This window comes from Syngnathus scovelli, chromosome 4 (assembly GCF_024217435.2).
Source record: "Syngnathus scovelli strain Florida chromosome 4, RoL_Ssco_1.2, whole genome shotgun sequence".
In the NCBI taxonomy this organism is placed as follows: Eukaryota; Metazoa; Chordata; class Actinopteri; order Syngnathiformes; family Syngnathidae; genus Syngnathus; species Syngnathus scovelli.
In genome coordinates, this window is record NC_090850.1 from 1,774,379 (window position 1) to 1,796,801 (window position 22,423).

Consider the following 22,423-nt stretch of genomic DNA (forward strand, 5'->3'; position numbering starts at 1 on the left):
TATATATATATGTCTTGTCACCGTGGGATAGTAGGAAACGCAATTTTGATCTCTTTGTGTGTTTTGACGTGAAGAAATTGACAATAAAGCAGACTTTGACTTTGATCAAACCATCTGTCACTCCAACTTTGACTTTGATCAAACCATCTGTGTCACTCCAAATCATTGACTCCATCGATTGAATTCTTCGTCCTTACTGTAAACAACACTGCGTGTGCGGCGCGCCGCTGACGTCGGCCTCGTCGTCAGTTGCAGTTCAAATTATTCCACTGGCCCATGTAACGATATATAAACTATATATCAAATAACTATAATATAAACAACAATTTTATCAAACCATCTGTGTAACTCCAATGAACCTATCGATCGAATTCTTCGTCCTTTAAATAAACGCCGCGTGTGCAGAGCGCCGTTGACGTCGGACTCGTCAGTTGCAGTTCAAATTATTCCACAATATAAACGACAATTATATCAACCCATCTGTGTCACTCCAAATCATTAAATCCATCGATCAAATTCTTCGTCCTTTATGTAAACAACGGCGCGTGTGCGGCGCACCACTGACGTCGGACTTGTCGTCAGTTAGAGTTCAAATTATTCCACAGGCCCATATAACAATATATAAACTATATATCAAATAACAATAATATAAACAAATTTTATCGAACAATCCGTGTTACTCCAAATCATTAAATCCATCGGAATCTTCGTCTTGTCAAAAAACATCTGTTGACATCAGACTAGATATATCAAATAAATGTAATATAAACAACAATTTTAACGAACCATCTGTGTCACTCCAAATCATTAAATCCATCGGAATCTTCATCCGCTGTATCACTTAAAAGAAAGCAAAAAAAGTTCACTCCGGAACTACGTGCGCCGCTGACGTCAGCCTCGTCGTCAGCCTCGTCGTCAGCTTCGTCGTCATGCTCGTCGTCAGCCTCGTCGTCAGCCTCGTCGTCAGCCTCGTTGTCAGCCTCGTCGTCAGTTGCAACTCCAATTATTCCACAGATGTATGTATATAACTATATTGTAGCGTTACCAAAGTACCAGGTAAGACATGGGTTTAGTAACCGGCTCTTTATTTCACAAAACAAGAGCTCAACATATGAGCCAACACAGTGCTATAACCAAGCGCCCTGGATCGCTCCCCCCCCCCCCCCCCCCTTGCTGCCTTCACGGCCTTGCTAGACAATCGGAGACTACTGAAGTCTAACAACATAGACGTCGTTACTGTAAATAAACTATATATCAAATAACTATAAGATAAATAAGTTTATCGAACCATCTGTGTCACTCCAAATCATAAAATCTCCTCAGTCCGGTTCAGGAGTTCAGGGAATGGAACTCATTGTCAGTGAGGCTCCAATTATTCCACAGCCATAGTGCGCCCTCATGCGATTTAAAGTGAAAATAACATGTGAAGTGATCAACTATATTAGTTAGTAATGTGTTAATGATCAAGTAAACATTTGTGAACAATTACACATATAAGTCACTCATGAGTATAAGTCGCCCCCCTACCCAAACTATGAAAAAAAAAACGCGACTTATAGTCCGAAAAATACGGTACTCACTTTGTGTCAAGGACGCACACGATCACAGCAACATACTCAGTCGATACCTGCGACCTTTAACTTACCGCTGCGCACAAGCTCCAACAATCGCGATAAGCTGAGGTAACTCACGCGAGACTTAAGGCGCAGTGATGTAACTTGACTTTAAAAATATCTGGCGCCATCTAGTGTTGTGAATGGTTATAATGTCTAGACCCCGAATGTAAGACGACCCCCACTTTTTCAGTCTTATTTCAATGCAAAAAAACATCGTCTTATATTCGGACCAATACGGTATATGTTACATCTCTTGAGACCAGTCCTAAATAATATAGTCCTTTTAAGTAACGTAAATGCTCAAACATTTGTTTTATGATCAGTCTACTTTGTAATAAGAAAATACCATAATTTCCGGACTATGAGTATAAATCGCACCAGCCATAAAATGCATAATAAAGAAGAAAAAAAATACATACCATATTTTTCAGACTTAAAGTGGCTCTGGAATATAGGTCACATTAGCCATAAAATGCACAATAACGTGAAAAAAAAACATATAAATTGCTCCGGGGTATAAATCGCGTTTTGGGGGAAATTTATTCGACAAAATCCAACACCAAGAACAGACATGAACGAGCAACAACAGGCGAAACAATAGGTATGCTAACGTGACATAAACACAAACGAAGAGCTGTGAACGGGCCTGACGTAACATTCTGAGTTATTCAAATAACTATTACATAAATAACACATTTATAAAACCATCTGTGTCACTCCAAATCATTAAATCAATCGATCGTCCTTTATGTCAAAAATGAGTGCGCGCCGCTGACGGCGCTTGTTAGAGATTTGCTCACTCCAACTTATTTTGCAAGAACCACACGGGAGACAAGTAAGTCCTTATGGACACCTGCAGGTGGAGAGTCCATTCGTCGCTGTGCGTGCAGCGATGATCGAAATGGAGGTCTGACTCAGGCTCGTGCAGGAGCATTTTTATTGAGAGAAACAGAGTGGGGGTTGAGAGTGGGGGTCAGAGTAGACAAATGGCCGAAGCCCCTGGCTGATCAAAGCACAGCAGGGGGTCCTTCACGATGTTGTGTGAACAAAACAACTTTGATTGCTTCCTCTGCAGCTAGTCAATCAGTTCAAAAGATCTTAGCACTTTAGACTTAGACTTAGACTTAGACTCAACTTTATTAATCCCTTGGGATTACTCCTTCAGGGAAATTCTGTGTCCAGTAGCAGTAAAATACAAAATACACAAGAAAAAACACGAGATAAATATATACAGAAGATGCAGAAATACACACAGTGCAAGAGTTAGCAATGAAACGTAAAAGAGGCAAAAAGATAAACTAGGCAAGAAAATTGAGGGAGGTAAAAACACTACACAGTAGTTGCCATAATATTGCACATTGTATATTGACGTGTGAATGTGTACAGTTATTACAAGCATCTCCATGTCCCTGTTCATGTCCATGTCACCTCCTCCCCCCCAGTGAGGAGTTGAAAAGCTTGATGGCTTGGGGGACAAAGGAGTTCTTCAGTCTGCTTGTCCTACAATTGGGGAGGAGCAGTCTCCCACTGATCCGGCTCCTCTGATTAGTGACGACAGTGTGCAGAGGGTGACTGACATTGTCTATAATGTCAAACAGTTTTTTCAGTGTCCTTGCCTCTGCCACCGTCTCCAGTGAGTCCAGCTTCTTGCCGATCAGAGAGCCGGCTCGCCTGACCAGTTTGTCCAGTCTGGAGGTGTCCTTCTTGGATGTGCTGCTGCCCCAGCACACCACGGTGTAAAACAGGACACTGGCAACCACAGACTGGTAGAACATCTCCAAGAGTTTGTTGCAGATGTTAAAAGAACGTAGTCTCCTCAGGAAGTACATCCTGCTCTGTGTCTTCCTGTGAAGGTGGTTGGTGTGAGTTGACCAGTCCAGTTTTTTATCCAGCCACACCCCCAGGTACTTGTAGGAGTCCACAGCCTCCACCTCAGCCCCCTCCAACAGTACGGGCCTAGGCTTAGGCCTGTTCCTCCCAAAGTCTATGACCAGCTCCTTGGTCTTGGAGATGTTGAGCTCCAGTTGGTTGGCACTGCACCAGGTGGCGAAATCCCCCACCAGGCTCCTATACTCCTCCTCTCTATTGTCCCTGATACACCCGACAATGGCTGTGTCATCCGCGTACTTCTGAATGTGACACAGCTCAGAGTTGTAACAGAAGTCTGAGGTGTACAAGGTGAAGAGTACAGGGGCCAGCACTGTGCCCTGTGGGGCTCCAGTGCTACTGACCACAGTGTCAGAGATGGTGTCTTTTAGTCTGACGTACTGTGGCCTGTCTGTGAGGTAGCTGGAGATCCAGGTCACCATGTATGGGTCCACTCCCATCCTGCCCAGTTTGTCTCTGAGCAGGGGGGGCTGGATGGTGTTGAACGCACTGGAGAAGTCTAGGAACAGAATCCTCGCTGTGGCGCTTCCCTTATCCAGGTGGGAGTGAACTCGGTGCAGTAGGTGGAGGATGGCGTCCTCCACTCCAACATCTGACTAGTATGCAAACTGCAGGCAGTCCTGAGCATGTCGCACTTGAGGTCTGAGGAGACCGAGGAAGAGCCGCTCCAATGTCTTCATCAGGTGTGAAGTGAGTGCCACCGGCCGAAAGTCATTCAGTTCACTGGGCCGGGTCTTTTTAGGAACCGGCGTGATGCAGGATGTCTTCCATAGTGTAGGCACTATCCCCAGCTGCAGGCTGAGGTTGAAGATCCGTTGAAGTGGTTCCCCCAGTTCAGCAGTGCAGGTTTTCAGTAGTCTGGGACACACCTTGTCCGGGCCTGGTGCTTTCCTGGGTCGAAGCTTCCTCAGCTGTCCTCTGACCTGGTCTGCTGTGAAGTAAGGCAGAGCTTGTGTTGGCGTGGGGGGGCTGGAGGAGGAGAGTGGTGGTGCTGTGGTATCTGGGGTGGGGGGGCAGGAGGAGGAGGGTGGGGGTGCTGTGTTGTTTCGGGGGTGGTGTGTTGTGGAGGGAAGGAGAGATGGCTGCAGTAGAGGTGGGGGGGTCGTGGGCCGATCAAACCTATTGAAGAAGTTGTTCAGCTCGTTCGCCCTCTCCATTGTCCCTTCAACGACCCTGGTCTTGTTGTGGCCCGTGATAGTCCTCACACCTTCCCAGACGGCCCTCATGTTGTTTTCCTTCAGCTTCTGCTCCACCTTTGTCCTGTAGGTGTCTTTGGCTTCCCTCACACAGTGTTTCACCTCCTGCTGTGCTGCCTTCATGGCCTCCCTGTCTCTGCTCCTGAAGGCGGCTTTCTTCCTGTTCAGGACGGCTTTGACCTCCCGTGTTACCCAAGGCTTGTTATCCGGGTAGTAGCGGACTGTCTTAACAGGAGAGACCACATCCATGCAGAAGTTCAGGTAGTCCTTTGTTCTACTACTTTTGTTAAGACAGGACAGGCGAGTTTAATTATTACAGGTTACATTCCAACATAATCATAGGATCAAGATAACCTAGAAAACCCTAACAGCGCTTGCACTTCAAATTATTCCACAGGCCCATATAACGGTATATAAATTATATATCAAATAACTATCATATAAGCAATATTATTATCAAACCATCTGTGTCACTCCAAATCATTAAATCCATCAATCGTCCTTTATCTCAACAATGCCGCATGCGCGCCGCTGACCGCGGTTGCACTTCAAATTATTCCACAGGCCCATATAACGATATATAAATTATATATCAAATAACGATTATATAAGCAATAATATTATCAAACCATCTGTGTAACTCCAAATTATTAAATCCATCGATCAAATTCCTCGTCCTTTGTCAACAACGCCGCGCGTGCGCCCTGACGTCAGCCTCGTCGTTATTCCACAGACCTAGTATATAACTATATTGTAGCGTTAACAAAGTACCAGGATAGACGTGGGTTTGGTAAACGGCTCTTTATTTAACAAAACAATAGTTCAACGAGCCAACAACTACTGAACTGTAGTGATAAAAACATATACTTTCAAGATGGCGGCGCCCTGTGAGGCTGCGGCCAAGCCGGCTCCCGATAAAAATGTGTGTTTTGTGTTAAATGTACCGTCCAAATCGTCTCCGAGAATCGCATACGACAGAAGTACACTATTGGGACTTAGAAGCAACAACTGCACAAAGGATATATCCGGAGTTAACTTTGCCATGGATCGCGAAACTCTTCGCGGTCTTGGAATAATGTCCCGAGACAAAGGAACCTCCGAGGCAGCGGGCTCCCCCTCCCCCACCAGCCGACACTGGAAGCAGCTGAAGCGGCGGTGGAGTCTGAGCACACGCCGGAGGAGAAGGCGAGGTTCCCGAGCCGGCATCACACACCGACTAAAGAGAAACCCTCACAAAACAGCACTTCCATCTATTCTCCTTTCAAACGTGCGGTCGTTGGAAAATAAAATGGACTATCTCAAGCTGGACTTAACTACAGAACGAAAGGTGAGAGAATGCAACGCAGTCATCCTCACAGAGACGTGGCTTCACAACAACGTTCCGGACAGCGCCATTAAACTGGATGGGTTTACAACTTTCCGCGCGGACAGAAACCACGCCAGCACGGGTAAATCTCGAGGAGGTGATGTGTGCATTTACATTAACAACAACTGGTGTACAAACGCTGTCGTTACTACAAGTCACTGCTCAGAGAACATTGAGTTTTTAACCCTCAACTGCCGTCCATTCTACCTACCACGTGAATTCAATACCGTCAACATCACAGCTGTTTACGTCCCCCCCAGCGCTAACACAAAGGACGCACTCTCCATACTATACAAGTCTGTGAGTACACTACAGAACACACACCCGGACTTGGTCTGCATAATCACTGGCGATTTCAACCAGGCCAAATTGAAAACAGTAATGCCACACTTCCACAAGTGTGTGAACTTTGCAACAAGGGGAGAAAACACACTTGACCAGGTCTACACAAACATCAGACAGGCCTTCAGAGCGGTTCCCCACCCCCACCTGGGTTCATCAGACCATCTCTCTGTTATGCTAATTCCAGCCTACAGACCTCTGTTGACGAGAAGCAAACCAACTGTGAAGCAGATCAGGGCCTGGCCAGAGGGCTCCACAGCAGCTCTACAGGACTGTTTTGAACGCACAGACTGGTCTGTCTTCAGGGAGGCGGCCACCACCAACCAGGACGTCAACCTCACCGAATACACAGACTCTGTAACTGGATACATAACAAAGTGCATGGAAGATGTAACCGTCACCAAAGACATTACAGTGAGAGCAAACGAAAAACCCTGGTTCACCAGGGAGGTACGTGAGCTCCTGAGGGCACGCAACGCTGCTTTCAAGTCTGGGGACAAGGAGGCCCTCAAGACTGCTAGGGCCAACTTGCACCGGGGCGTGAGAGTAGCCAAGCGTGCATACGGTCAAAAAATCAACTCACACTTCACTGACACAAAAGACCCAAGACGCCTGTGGCAAGGCATCCAGTCAGTCACAGACTACAAACCATCCCCCCCACCGTGTGAGGACAACATAGACTTCCTCAACTCTCTCAACACCTTCTTCAGCCGGTTTGAAGAAAACAACACCACAACACCCACAAAAACCCCAGTACACCCAGACAGCACAACACTTCAACTGGACCCAGCGGACGTGAAGAGGACCCTACTCAAGGTGAACCCCAGGAAAGCTGCAGGTCCAGACAACATACCCGGGCGCGTGCTCAGAGACTGTGCAGACTCACTCACTGACGTCCTCACAGACATCTACAACACCTCTCTGAACCAAGCCATCATACCAGCAATTTTCAAAGCTACCACCATCGTACCACTACCCAAGAAGTCACCGGCATCATCACTGAATGACTACAGACCCATAGCACTCACTTCCATCATGATGAAGTGCTTTGAGAGACTGGTGAAGACCCACTTAACATCCACCCTCCCCACTACTCTGGACCCATACCAATTTGCCTACCGCCCCAAGCGCTCCACTGATGACGCCATAGCAACAGCACTCCACCTCTGCCTGGCTCATCTGGAGAACAAAAACAGTCACGCGCGGATGCTGTTCATTGACTTCAGCTCTGCGTTCAACACAGTCATCCCCCAACATCTGGTGAACAAGCTGAGTACAATAGGCGTCAGCACTCCACTGTGCAACTGGCTGCTGGACTTTCTAACGAACAGACCGCAGACAGTCAGAGTCGGAAACAACTCCTCAGCGACCACCGTCATAAACACCGGGGTGCCGCAAGGATGTGTGCTATCCCCCCTGCTGTTCACGCTGATGACCCACGACTGCTCTGCCAGATTTGAAACGAATCACATCATCAAATTTGCAGATGACACAACAGTGGTGGGCCTCATCAAAGACAACGATGACTCAGCATACAGAGAGGAGGTACAGCAACTCATCACCTGGTGTGATAGGAACAATCTGCTTCTCAACGTAAACAAAACAAAAGAAATCACTGTGGACTTCAGAAAGAAACAACCAACACACATCCCACTCATCATCAACGGCAGTGCAGTAGAGTCTGTGAAAAGCACAAAGTTCCTGGGAGTGCACATCACTGATGACCTCTCATGGACTACCAACACCACTGCGCTGGTCAAGAAGGCGCAGACACGACTCCACTTCCTGAGACGGATGAGAAGAGCCGACCTCCCCACCTCTGCTCTCACCACCTTCTACAGAGGTGCTATTGAGAGCATCCTGACCAGCAGCGTCTCTGTTTGGCATGGCAGCTGCCTAGCTGCAGACAAAAAGGCGCTGCAGAGGGTGGTGAGGAGAGCAGAAAAGATCATCAGGTCACCCCTTCCAGCCATTCAGGAACTGTACACTTCACACTGTACCAAGAGGGCAATGAACATCATCAAAGACACTACTCATCCTGCACACAGACTGTTCTCCCTTCTACCATCAGGGAAGCGGTACCGCAACCTGCGGTCCCGCACAAGCAGACTGAGTAACAGCTTCTTTCCTCAAGCCATCAGACTCATGAACACACTGAGGAAAACCACTTGAACATTCCAAGTCACCATGCCACTTGGCACTTTACTCTTGCACCTTATATACAGTTATACACTTTTTCACTTTACTTCTATGACCACTGATTGTACTTCTGCTGCTGTGTATGTATGTGTGTGTGTGTGGGTCTGTATTGTCAATACTCTTATTACACACCGTGTGTGTGTGTGTGCGTGCGTGTGAATGTGAGAGAGAGTATTTTATTGTATAGTACTGCACATGTTTATCAGCATGTTTTTAGTTAATCTGCACATTGGAGACTGGTAAAACGCAATTTCAAACTTCTGTGGTAACCCTGTTACAGAGATCTTTGACAATAAAGTAAACTTGAACTTGAACTTGAACTTGATATACAAGTTGCTACACGAAATGAAATATATCAAATAACTATAACATAAATACTTCACCGCCACACGGCCCTAAGCACCGGCGTCGACTTCCAGGCGTGTGACGGCGTGGACTTCCATCCCCAGAGGTGGCACTTCCAGCCACGGAGGTGGAAGAGAGCTCTATAGAATAGGACCGGGTGTGCGTAAAAGCCATGTCCGAGCCCCATCCACCGTCCCCGGACAGCCACCCGGCTGAGCGCCGCCCCCCGACTTCCATCCATGGAGGTGAAAGAGAGATCCGTAGAGTAGGACCGGGCGTGTTTAAAAGCCATAACAGTTTTTCAAACCTTCTGTGTCACTTCAAATCATTAAATCCTTCAAACTCTTCGTCCTCCGTGTCACTTACAAACAAAGCCGCTAATGATGCCGGTAGTAAGTGGGGCCCTTCGTCATCCCGTGATCGAATGTTTGTCCTTTATGTAAACAACCGCCGTGCCGTGCTGCTGACATCACTTGAAATTCAAATTACAGTAATCCCTTGCTACATCGTGGTTCGTTTATCACGATTTCACTTTTTTATTTTTTTTATTTTGAAAATTTGTGAAAAAATTCACATATATGTCGCGCCTCAGTATAAGTCGCCCCCCCACCCAAACTATGAAAAAAAATGCGACTTATAGTCCGGAAAATATGGTAAGTCGCACCGGAGTACAAGTCGCAATTTTAGGGGAACTTTATTTGACAAAATCCAACAAAATCCACCAAGAGCAGACATGAAGTTATTTGCATAACTCTTATGTTACATCAGGCACGTTCTAAATTCCTCGTTTGTGTTTATGTAACGTTAGCATACTGTACCGTTCAGCCTGTTGTTGCCTATTCATGTCTGTTGTTGTACTCAACAGCAGCAACAACAGGATGAATTGTACGGGATGCTAATGTTACATGACACATAAACAATGAACTAAGAACGTGCTTGACGTAACATAATTGGTTGCAGCACTTTTAACAACAGTTTTGTTTTCATAGATTTATCGATTTGTTGTTGCAGCTGTAGTATTTATTATTCATTTTGTATGTTAATAGTTAAAGTATTTAGAATGAAGGTAACCATTTGGAAGTTGGATGTAAAGGGTTTAATAGAGGTGTAAATACCCTGAAAAAGGAAATTGAAAATTGAAAAAAACCCAAAAATTAAAGTCAACCTCTACTTTACGGAATTGACTTTTGCAGGCATTTGTGGGAACGCAATGCACGCAATCAATGAGGGAACACTGTATCTGAGTAAGAAGTGACTTGATAGATAACTGCTAGTTACATCAATCTGTGGTTGTGTTTTAACGGTGTCACTTACAATTGGAACTGTTTCTAAAATATGTTTAAATAAAACTGAAGGTGTTAGGCTCTCATCTGATTCAAATCTACAGGAAGCTATAGCTCTCGTTTCTCCAAATTATTTTATGACAATTACAATTTAAACTACATTCTGCTTTAATTTTCATTTCAGTTATGCACTTGAAAACATTTTTTTAATGTGAAACAGAAATGTTGTAATGCTATTCCAGTTTATGAATATATTTTTTTATTGGTAGATTTAGATTTTTCATTAATGCAAATAACAATCCTGCTGTGATAATATCAGTATTATGGAGAATACAACATTCGACAAGTGAAAATCATCAGATGTGTTTTCATGTACATGTTTGTTAGGTAAAAGATGAAGTTTCTCATGGTCGTGCTACAGAGACTCTTCATGTTGACAGCAGTGGTTTGGTCACACTAACCACTCCAAATAAACTGGCCACTGTCAGCGTTCGTGCAATCCCCTTGCCTCAGGGTAAGACCTAAACACGCACCAATTATTGACCCTCAATAGCCCTCACTAACCTTCATTAAAAAAGGCACTATAGTTTATTCAACATAGAGTATGCTCAAGTTGTAGTCCTGTCAGGAGTTTAGACTCCATCTCTGTGTTCAGCTCGCACCATGTCAAAGCTCACTAATATTATTTATCAAATGTCTAATGTGTGTCTAATGTTTGTGTCTACTTTCTACCTGGGTTCTAGGGTTTCCAACATAGTTGGCACATATGTCAGGGTTTCTCTATGTACTCAGAATTTCAGCTTCAGTGATTACTCAAATTTCTCAATAGATTTCTGTTTATGATCAATGAGCAAAATCAGAGTAAAGCGCAACATTTGGATAGATATTTGTATTTTGGTAGCTATATACGAAACCCAATTCCAATGAATTTGAGACGTCGTGTAGAATGTAAATAAAGCAGACACTGCACGACTTCTTAAATCCCAGTTTTTTTTTCCTCATTCTAGCTTTGTTAAAGAATGTATTGCGCAGGGATCAAGCTAAAAATGAAATAATATTTGCAAAAAAATAATAACATTCATCAGTTTAGTTCATTCAGTTTAGTCTTTTTAATGTATCAAATTTAATGTGGGTTGAAAACTATTTGCAAATCATTGTAATCTGTTTTTATTTACGGTGGTAAATTGAATTTGGAACATTGTGTTCTTCCTGAACTATAAAAACCTTTCATAACATATGTAGCTAATCATTTTTAATGAGGCGAATGTCCATTCTGACATTTTTTTTAGGGGGATAAAATTGCTAGAGGTGTTACTTTATAATACAGTGGAGCCTCGGTTTTCGACCACAATCTGTTTCAGAAGGCTGTTCGAGAAGTGAATCATTCGAATTCCGAATCATGTTTTCCCATTATAAATTATGGAATAAAAATGTAATCCGTTCGAAGCAAAAAAAATCGCCTTTTTTAAGCATTTTTTCATTTGCGCATTTTCGTCCAATCGTGCAACTGCAGCGCACCACTGAACGTGCAACTGTAGCACGTCGCCGACCGCGCAACTGCATCGCGCTGGTCGCATTATTGTGACAGAGCCGTCACTGAAATTTTGAAAATATTTTTAAAGTCCTGATGTACTTTCCAAAATTTAAGTGAACCTCGGTGCGCAGGGAGCTTAATTTTGTCAGATCACGCAACTGCAACGCACCGCCGAACGCGCAACCGTAGCGCACCGCCGACCGCCCGCGCTGGTCGCATTATTGTGACAGAGCGGTTGCTAAAATTTAGAAAATATTTTTAAACTCCTAATGGACTTTCCAAAATTTAAGTGGACCTCAGCGCGCAGGGAGCTTAATTTGGTCCGATCGCGCAACCGCAGCGCGCCGGGCGCTCACTGTCGCATTGCTTTAGGAGCGTCTTTGTGTTTTAGGATGCCTTTACTGCTCCCACTTGCTTCCTTTGGAGGCATGATTAGAGTTGATGCAATCCTCAGAGTAACGAGAATGTAATAACGAACGGAGTCAGTTGGCATGCGGGTCCTCTCGGCTCATCTCGCAAGGTTCGACAACCGAATTTCGTCCTACATCCGAAGCAAAAAAATCTCGAATTTTATGTTCGAATACCGATTTGTTCGAGAACCGGGACGTTCGAAAACCGAGGCTCCACTGTACTTTTTTTTTGTGCAGTGACAACATAAATCTTTTCTTTCAGAGGTGACTTGTCTTCTGGAGAACAGCTCAGCGCTAATTCGAACTCTAGAACAAGTCAACATGACCTTGAGGGAAGGTAGAAATCTAGACATTAGTGTTAAGACCTTGGAAGCCATTACTGACCTTAAGGCCCAACTGGAAAGCAAACTCCAAGGAAGAAAGTGGAGGGATGCTGTGGAGCATATCTGGGCCTTTGGACCCCGCAGGTTTGGAACTGACTTTTTTTTTTTTTTTTTCTTTTTTTTTTTTTTTTTTTAAACAGACATGGCAATCCTGTGGCGTGATAAGACACGCTTGCTGAAAAAACTTCTTGAATTCTTAACTTTTGTTTCACAATTTAAATGTTTATTCTCATCAAACAAATGTAAGTTTCACAAAAAGATGTGAACGTGTGTACATGCAAATATAAAATGCAGTTTTTAATTTTCTTAAGGCAAAGAAAATATTTAATGCTTCCTGGCCCTGTGTGAAAATGTACTAATAACTGATTTGGTCTTTAACTGGCATTGATTGTTTTAGACCTCTGTAGAGTCTTCCTTGCAGAATTGTTTAATTCAGCGACTGAAGTTTTTTGTGCATGGCTGGAATACTGAAGACGACCTGCCCAAAGCTGAAACAAATCAATACTGGAAGAGCATCAGGGAGAAGGAAGGGTCACACAATACCAATGCCCAATGACTGGAAAGTTTACAAACAGATCACAAAAACATCCCAAAACACGAACCAGTAGTCATAACAGTGGCAAATATCCAAGAAAAAGTGTCAAAGATGAAGCGCTGCGGAGCACCAGGGTCCGACATGATTCATGCCTACTGGCTAAAGAAGCTTACCTCTCCAAGAATGCCTGGCAGAGCAAATGAACCAGCTGCTAACATCAGGGACCCACCAAAAATGGCTAACACGAAGTCGGACAGTCGTCCACATGAAGGACCCCTAGAAGGGAGCCACTCCCTCAAACTACCAACCAAGAAACGACTTTCAGGCAATATCACCAGAGGTCTCAACAACTGCTGGTAGACAGGGCAATCTCCAAAGTATCTAAAACCAAAAACACCAACCTTTGCACTGCCTAGATTGACGACAAGAAGGCCTATGACTTAATGCCGCACACATGGATACTGAAGTGCTTGGAACTGTATAAAATTGATGGGATTCTAAGCCTTCATCAATGAGGCAGTGGAAAACATCTGAAGGTCATCTCAAAAACAGTTGCACAAGTGAAGTTCAAATGTGGCATTATTCCAATGGGATGCTCTGTCCCCACTGCTGTTGAATATTTAATATTGCGGATATTTTGGTGCATCACAGCTTTTTGCGGCGTCACTTGGAGCGCAAGGCTTTGTCTGCACATATGACTACAGCACACTATTAGCTGGCAGAAGAGACGAGACCAATGGGAACATGTTGATCTGTATTCTTGCGACTGATTGGCTTAGAGCTGTAAGAAGAGTTCTAACCAGGCTCACGAGCAAGGCAGGACAACCAAATGCAATACAGGCTCTTTATTTGGAGAAAGGTTAGAGGAGATGAGGAGGGCCGGAATGCCGAAAGATCAGGACGACGAGGCAATCTTGACGAGCCAGTCAGCGAGCGCGTCTAGTGCGTCATCGAAGCAAACGGGCATAGCAAGCTCATGGTCAGGGACAGGCAGAAGGTCTAGCCAAGCAGAATCCAGAGCCGATCATATAAACAAGCTATCGCTAATCAGCGAATCAGGAAACAAGCATCGCGCTACACAGCAGATCAGGCAAACGTGACTTAGGTGGCATAGCAGAACCAGATGGTAGGCATACGTCTATTGAGGCAGACGAACCACCGCAGACTGATGGGGTTTAAATACACGCCCTAATCAGCCAGCACAGGTGGCAGCGATGAGCACTTATTAGCGAGCGCAGTGTCGCATTGAATGTGCGCGCCCCTGTGAACCAGCGCGAGGGCACGTCAGCTGCCTTTACGGTAGGTTTTTTTTGTGTCTGAGTTTTAGTGAAGCCCTAAAGTATGTTCCTAAAAGTCAGTTTAACTTTAAAATGTTTAAAAAGTGTTTAAAAATACAACAAAGTGTATATAAATACAATAACATGTTTAAAAATACATTTATAAAAGTCTTGTGCGGATATTGTAAAAATATTGACTCCACAATGTGGATTTGAACCTATATGGGTCTTGGAACCAATTATCAGCAATAAATGAGGGATCACTGTACACATCAATGATATTGAAATGTGATTTGTACTAAATAAGTGTGGGCAAATGATATACAGGGGAGGGAGGATAATCACAGTTGAAGGAATTGAACTACCTGAAGACAACATAGCTACAACTACTCTGAAATTCCACAGGCAAATAACAATTCTGAAGAGCTTGGAGGTCGGCCACAGCCAAATACCTAAAGAGTGAGGCAGTTCCTGCATAGTCAGCTGAATGGCAAAAATATGATCCAGGCCATTAACACCTATGCCTTGACCGTAATCATATACTTTATCCTGTTGGCATAATTCCCTGGCCACTGGAAGAGCTGTAAGGCACAGGATTAGAAGGCACTTTATAATGCACGAAGGGTTCCACCCCAAGTGCAGTATCCTGAGGCTGTATACGAAACAGAAAAGGGGGGCCGTGGACTACGTTCAGGATACTATCCAGGAGAAGAAGAAAAAAAACTCCAATACATCAAGATGATGGCCCAGAGGGACAAATGCCACAGGCAACATAATCCCAGTGTACCACCATCAAACAGAAGGTGTGGTTGACATTGAGAAAACATACCAATGGCTGGGAAAGCCTCAAAATGAAAGTGTGGTATTAATTCATGGCAGAACAAGACAGGCACTAAACACAAGCTCTTATGAGGATGATTTACATTTTTCTCGGAGGTTTATTTCTGAGAACCTCAAGAAAATACAATAATAAAGCAGTGACTTAAAATGTGCTACTGAACACTGATTGATGAACTAATTTTTTTAAGAAAAAAATATAATGATAAACGAGGCTGCATTTGAAGGCAAGCATCGAAGCAGTCGATCCAAATATATGTATGTATAGTGTATGTATGTACGTATGTACGTATATATGTATCTATATATCTATATACCGTAATTTTCGGACTAAAAGTCGCTCCGGAATATAGGTCGCATTAGCCATAAAATGCACAATAACGTGGAAAAAAAAAACATATAAGTCGCTCCGGAGTATAAGTCGTATTTTGGGGGACATTTATTCGACAAAATCCAACACCAGGAACAGACATGAACGAGCAACAACAGGCTAAACGATAGGTAAGCTAACGTGACATAAACACAAACGAAGAGCTGAAAACGGGCCTGACGTAACATTCAGAATTATTCAAATAACTATTACATAAATAACACGTTTATAAAACCATCTGTCACTCCAATTCATTAAATCCATTGATCGTCCTTTATGTCAACAATGGGTGCGAGCTGCTGACGGCGCTTGCACTTCAAAATATTCCACAGGCCCATATAACGATATATAAATTAGATATCAAATAACTATTATATAAGCAATAATATTATCAAACCATCTGTGTCACTCCAAATCATTAAATCCATCAATCAAATTCCTCGTCCTTTGTCAACATGGCCGCGCGTGCGCCCTGATGTCAGCCTCGTCGTTATTCCACAGATCTAGTATATAACCATATTGTAGCGTTAACAAAGTACAAGGAAAGACGTGGGTTTGGTAAACGGCTTTTTATTTAACAAAACAGTTCAGAGTTCAACGAGCCAACAACTCCTGAACTGTAACAATAAAACCATATACAAGTTGCTAAATGAAATAAAATATATCAAATAACTATAACATAAATAGTTCACCACAACACGGCCCCAAGCAACAACGCCGCGCGTGAGCAGCTGACGTCAACCTCGTCGTTATTCCACAGATCTACTATATAACTATATTGTAGCGTTAACAAAGTTCAAGGAAAGACGTGGGTTTGGTAAACGGCTCTTTATTTAACAAAACAAACTTCCAGGCGTGTGGCGGCGTGGACTTCCATACCCGGAGGTGGCACTTCCAGCCACGGAGGTGGAAGAGAGCTCCACAGAATAGGACCGGGCATGCGTAAAAGCCATGTCCGAGCCCCATCCACTATCCTCGGACAGCCACCCGGCCAAGCGCCGGCCCCAGACTTCCATCCACGGAGGTTAAAGAGAGATCCGTAGAGTAGGACCGGGCGTGCGTAAAAGCCATAATAGTTTTTCAAACCTTCTGTGTCACTCCAAATCATTAAATCCTTCAAACTCTTCGTCCTCCGTGTCACTTACAAAAGAAGCCGCTAATGATGCTGGTAGTACGTGGGGCCCTTCGTCATCCCGTGATCGAATCTTTGTCCTTTATGTAAACAACCGCCGCGCCGCGCTGCTGACGTCACTTGAAATTCAAATTACAGTAATCTCTTGCTACATCACGGTTCGTTTATCGCGGTTTCAAAAAAAATTCACATATAAGTCGCTCCTCAGTATAAGTCGCCTCCCCACCCAAACTATGGAAAAAAAACGGGACTTATAGTCCGAAAATTACGGTATGTGTCTATGTAGTATGTCTGTATGTAGATGCTGAAGTTATGTACGCCATAAGATAAATACTAACTGTGTAGTTGCTCTGTTTTAGTCCCAGTTTAACTTTTTGAAATGTTGGCATTATACAGTACGTACTTAGCCTATTCGAACTTCAGGTCCAGAACCGCATCAGTTCAAAGGCCTGATGTCGACCAAAGCAGCACGCTTTAAAACATTTCTTTAAAACCATTTGTTTTTAAATTTTGAGTAATTTGCTGGGAAAAATACTGTTGTCATGGTGGTCTGATTGGCGTGGTCAGCAGCTGTTATCGATTATCAAAATATTTTATTACTAGAGGATGCAATTATAATTTAAGAAAATCCTAAACAATATATACTTCACAATTTGAAACCGTCTACAGTCAAACCTCGGTTTTCGACCACAATCCGTTCCAGAAGGCGGTTCGAGAAGCGAATTGTTCGAATTCCGAATCTATTTTTCCATATTACAAAAAATGGAAACATTTTTAATCTGTTCTAAAGACTTAAAAAAAAAAGCCTTTTTTAAGCATTTTTTCATATGCGCATTTTTGTCCGATCACGCAACTGCAGCGCACCGCCGAACGCACAACCGTAGCGCGTCGCTGACCGCGCAACTGCAAAGCGCTGATCACATTATTGTGACAGAGCCGTCACTGAAATTTAGAAAATATTTTTAAAGTCCTGGTGTACTTTCCAAAATTTAAGTGGACCTCAGTCCGCGGGGAGCTTAATTTGGTCCGATCGCGCAACCACAGCGCGCCGGGCACTCACTGTCGCATTGCTTTAAGAGCGTCTTTGTGTTTTAGGATGGCTTTACTGCTCCCACTTGCTTTCTTTAGAGGCATGAGTAGGGGTTATTACAATCCTCAAAGTAACGAAAATACAATGACGAACGGAGTCAGTCGGCATCCGGGCCGCGCGATCGGGTCTTCTCGGGTCCTCCCGGCTCATCTCGCGAGGTTCGACCTCCGAATTTTGTTCGACAACTGAAGCAAAACAATCTCGAATTTTTTGTTCGAATTCCGATTTGTTCAAGAACTGGGACATTCGAAAACCGAGGTTTCACTGTATTTGTAGAGAAATTGAAAAAAAATTCCAAATCTTTTCCGCATTGTTTTCGTCCACTTTAAGAAAGCCTGACTATATTTTGGACAAAGGTACTTTCTCATCCCCCTTATGTATCAATCTAACTCCCCTTTTTCCCTAGGAAGAAAAAAATAAAAACTGAAGTCGCCACGTTAGAATTATCTAGATTTCTGCCTACTGTTTGAAATTGTGAATTGTGTTTTGTCTCAGGTGTGGCCCAAATATTCTGCTGAACAAGCTGGAGGGTTATCAGCGGCCATCTTTCTGGCAGTATCTATGCCAAGAAGATAAATCTGGGAAAGATGGAGCTCAGGCAAAAAATATCCGAGAGTTTGACAACAGCATTGTCAGTGGCTTCCAGTTAGCAACTCTGTCAGGGCCGATGTGTGAAGAGCCCCTCATGGGGGTCTGCTTCTGCATTGAAAGATGGGATGTACAGTCTTTAAATTGGAAACATGAAAATACCTTTGAAGAAATGGCCACATTTCAAGAGGTTTTGGGTACTATTAAAGCACCAGAAAGCACTGATGCATTGGAAGTCACCTCTACTCACCCAGGTCAAGCCAAACGCTACCAAGAGATTACCTCTGCAGACTGTTACGGGCATGTTTCAGGCCAGCTGATTGCTGCCATGAAGGAGGCATGCCGCCATGCTTTCCAGGCTCAGCCGCAGAGACTTATGGCTGCGATGTACACCTGTGAAATAATGACCACTGCGGACGTTCTGGGTAAGATAATTTGTCTTAAAGATGTTTTGGTTGTTGTCTTACCCTTTGTCGTCTCCATATGCAGGCAAAGTATATGGTGTTGTTGGAAAACGAGAAGGCCGCATTCTCCATGAAGAAATGAAGGAAGGAACAGAAATATTCATCATCAAGGCCGTTGTGCCTGTAGCTGAGAGTTTTGGTTTTGCAGATGAAATCCGCAAGAAGACCAGTGGGCGAGCCAGTCCACAAATGGTCTTCAGTCACTGGGAGGTAATTAATGAGCAAGCTCATATACACAGTGGTTCTTAACCATTTTCCTTGTTCGCACCCCATTCAATTCACTAACCAGTTCTCGCACCCCTAACCCTAAATAATTATTATAATAATAATTGGTTTACTTTACAGCTATAAGGCTTAATTAGCATTATCCGTATTGCCAATTAACACAATGACTTCTTGATTTCCAGAATTTTTCACTTTTTTCGGTTACCCGACCATTATCCCCGAAAAATTGTAAATTTCCCCCAGAGTATCCTCGCACCCCCTAGGAAGCATTCTTGCATCCCTAGGTTAAGAACCACTGAGAGACAAAAAAATAATAATTTGAACAGGGATGGCTTCTTAGTGTGGAAACAGTCTCTCTATTGCTTTTCTACCCTCTCTTGTGCCAAAGAAAGATAGAAATCAGGGTAATGGAACAACACTACGACCCTGACCCCGATTCGAGGTCTGTGCCATTTCTTATGGTGCTACACCCAGGCAAGGGAAAATCTGTCGAAAATCTATAAAACCCCACTTAAACCCCTCCAACGTTATATTTGGTTTTGTAAAATACATTTATAAATGATTTTCTCAGCCTCCATATGTATCAATCTAGATCTCCTTTTTCCCTGGGAGAGAAAAAAACGGGGGACACCACTTTGGAATTATCTAAATTTCTACCTACTGTGCATTGATCTGAAATGTGATCTTCATTTAAGTCACTAGTCAAAGAGCCCGCTGAAAGTAATCCTCAGCCCATTATACTAAGGGTTCTCATGGGGGTTTTAAAAACATTCATACAGTGATCCCTCGTTTATCGCGGGAAATGTGTTCCGGAACCACCCGTGAAAAACTAAAATCCATGAAGTAGAAATGGTATATGGTGACAATCATTGGGTCTTTACCTTTATTATGTAGAAATTTAAACATCAATGTATTGAAATGTATTGAGCAGTCAAATGAGGTGGCTTGGGCATCTCATTAGGATGCCTCCTGGGTGCCTCCCCGGAGAGGTGTTCCGGGCATATCCCACCGGCAGGAGACCCAGGGGACGATCCAGAAAGCGCTGTAGAGTCTCTCGGCTGGCCTGGGAACGCCTTGGGATCTCCAGAATGAGCTGGACAAACTGGCTGGGGTGAGGGAAGTCTGGGTGTCCTTCCGAAAGCTGCTGCCCCCGTGACCCGAGCCCAACTAACCAGTAGAAGATAGATAAATGGATGGATGTGCACATGTTTTTTCTGCCTCGTTCATGAGAGGCTTGTTGCCACACTTCCCTCGTGTATACGCAGTGTTTCATATTGCTCAGAGGCACGCCCCGCGCTATCGACATGTTTTTAAACGCTGTTCTCCAATCACTCATAAACCCGTGAAGTAGCGCCTCCGTGAAAAGTGAAGCGCAAAGTGGCGAAGGATCACTGAATTATGAATTTGAAAATTCCTTAAAAATTATTGATTTTGATTTCTGGGTGTTACATTTTAAGTTCCCTGTCAGGGCTTTAGGCAGTGCCCAAATTTCATGACATAGCAACTGAAACAAATTATAGTTTGTTCACGTACAACTAGTCTCCTGACCTCCAAAAAAACAACACTTATATACAATATAAAAATACTTATTTTACCAAGGAGTTTACCAATTAATTAATTAAAAATCCTACAATGTGATTTTCTGGATTCTTTTCCCCCATTCTGTCTCGCATAGTTGAAGTGTACCAATGAAGGCACAATTGGTGGCTGACTACTTTTTTACCCCACTGTATGTATGGGAAATATTATCTAAGATCAGTAGACATGAGCTGAATAATTAAAAGGTGGAGTGGTTTGAATCTGTCCAGAAATGTGGAAATTAAAGGGGGAAAACTAAAGGAGTCCAAATTCTTGTGGGTCTTGTAATGGGGAGAATTAAGAATTTTTGGTAAGGGAGAATTCTTGGAATCAGTAGGCATAAGATGAACAGTTTAAAGTGGTAACGAGTTTCATAGGGTGAAGAATGTGGAAGAGTAAAAACTGAATGAATCCAAATACTTGTGAGTCTTGTAATGGGGAGAAAGTAGATTTTTTTGGTAAGGGAGAATTCTTGGAATCAGTAGATATAAGCTCAATAGTTTAAAGATGGAATGATTTGAATCAGTCAAGAAATGTAGAAATTAGAAGACTGAATGAGTCCAAAATATTTGTGGGTCCTGTAAAGAGAAGAATGTAGAGTTTTTGGTAAGGCAATCAGTAGGCATAAGCTGAATAGACGGAACGGTTTGAATCGGTCAAAAAATATAGAAATTAGAAGGAAAAACTAAATTCTTTAAAATTTTGTGGGTATTTTGAAGTAAATGTAATTTTACTACGTAGCAATTTTGGGAATGTTAAAAATCATTCTACCAGTGGTTTGAATGAGCTGAATGCTGTGAATTTCAAATGGGAACAATCTAAATGTAAAATGTTGAATATGCCGTTGAGAATGAATGGTGAAATTTTTGCTGAAAATGTATGAATTTGGGGAAAACTGTTTTTGGGATAAAAAAAACAAAAAACGGAAGCCCAGCTTTTTTTGTAGGTTCATCACAGATTCTCATCTTAAGGCAAAAGCCCCCCCCCCCCCCCCCCCATTGACATGAAATCATAAAATTTCCGTTATAAGTTACCAAAAATACGAGCAAAATTGCAAAACACCTGCATAGTGTTTTTCTTTTTAATAATAATATACTGTTGACATCCAATATTGCCATTGTAGAATAACACCTTTCTCCCTTCACACCTTTCTCAGGTGATCAGCAGCGATCCATACTGGGTTCCTACCACTGAGGAAGAATACCTGCACTTTGGGGAAAAGGCAGACTCATCTAACCAGGCACTCAAATATATGAATGATGTCCGCCGCCGAAAGGGCCTCTATGTGGAGGAAAAGATAGTTGAACATGCAGAAAAACAACGAACCCTAAGCAAAAACAAATAGACAAAAAAAAAAAACAAGTCCTTTCTGCTCTACCAGATGAGTCCTTTTTGCAGGAAGCAAAATGTTAGCTCTGTCTGATTGCTGCTCTGATTTTTTTAATGTGTTATCTATCCATTATGTAGTGGGACATGGCACCACAAATGTTGGATTTGGAAAGCAATATTTTATTGAACATTTATTCTGCTTAATTAAAAACATTTAATTTTTCTGCATTTGTGTCCGGTATTTTTGTTTTTTTAGGAGTCTGGGCAGAAACTCAACTTTTACGTCAGTGTTTCCCAACCACTGTGCCACGACACACTGGTGTGGCGTGAGAAATGTTTAGCTGGGCCGTGGGAAATTGTCCAATATTAATTGCAAAGCGCATGTAAACACAATCTCCAAACCACTCGTCAGCGCCTGGTCAGCCACTTGCTAATCG

The 22,423-nt window shown here is 43.2% G+C and overlaps 1 protein-coding gene across 5 annotated transcripts in view; it reads left to right on the forward strand.

The window, feature by feature from the left end:
- The window catches only part of efl1 (elongation factor like GTPase 1), a 94,651-nt gene extending 72,437 nt beyond the window's left edge, over window positions 1-22,214 (forward strand). For 4 of the 5 annotated variants that reach the window (XM_049717402.2, XM_049717400.2, XM_049717403.1 and 1 more), the window contains 6 exons: window positions 4,868-4,960; window positions 10,622-10,748; window positions 12,441-12,645; window positions 18,298-18,815; window positions 18,880-19,064; window positions 21,814-22,214. In XM_049717402.2, the coding sequence (XP_049573359.1) occupies window positions 4,868-4,960; window positions 10,622-10,748; window positions 12,441-12,645; window positions 18,298-18,815; window positions 18,880-19,064; window positions 21,814-22,002 (1,317 nt within the window). In that variant the 3' untranslated portion in view covers window positions 22,003-22,214. The remainder of the gene's footprint in view (window positions 1-4,867; window positions 4,961-10,621; window positions 10,749-12,440; window positions 12,646-18,297; window positions 18,816-18,879; window positions 19,065-21,813) is intronic. The other variant, XM_049717401.2, reaches the window with a different exon arrangement.
- Window positions 22,215-22,423: the final 209 nt, after the last annotated feature.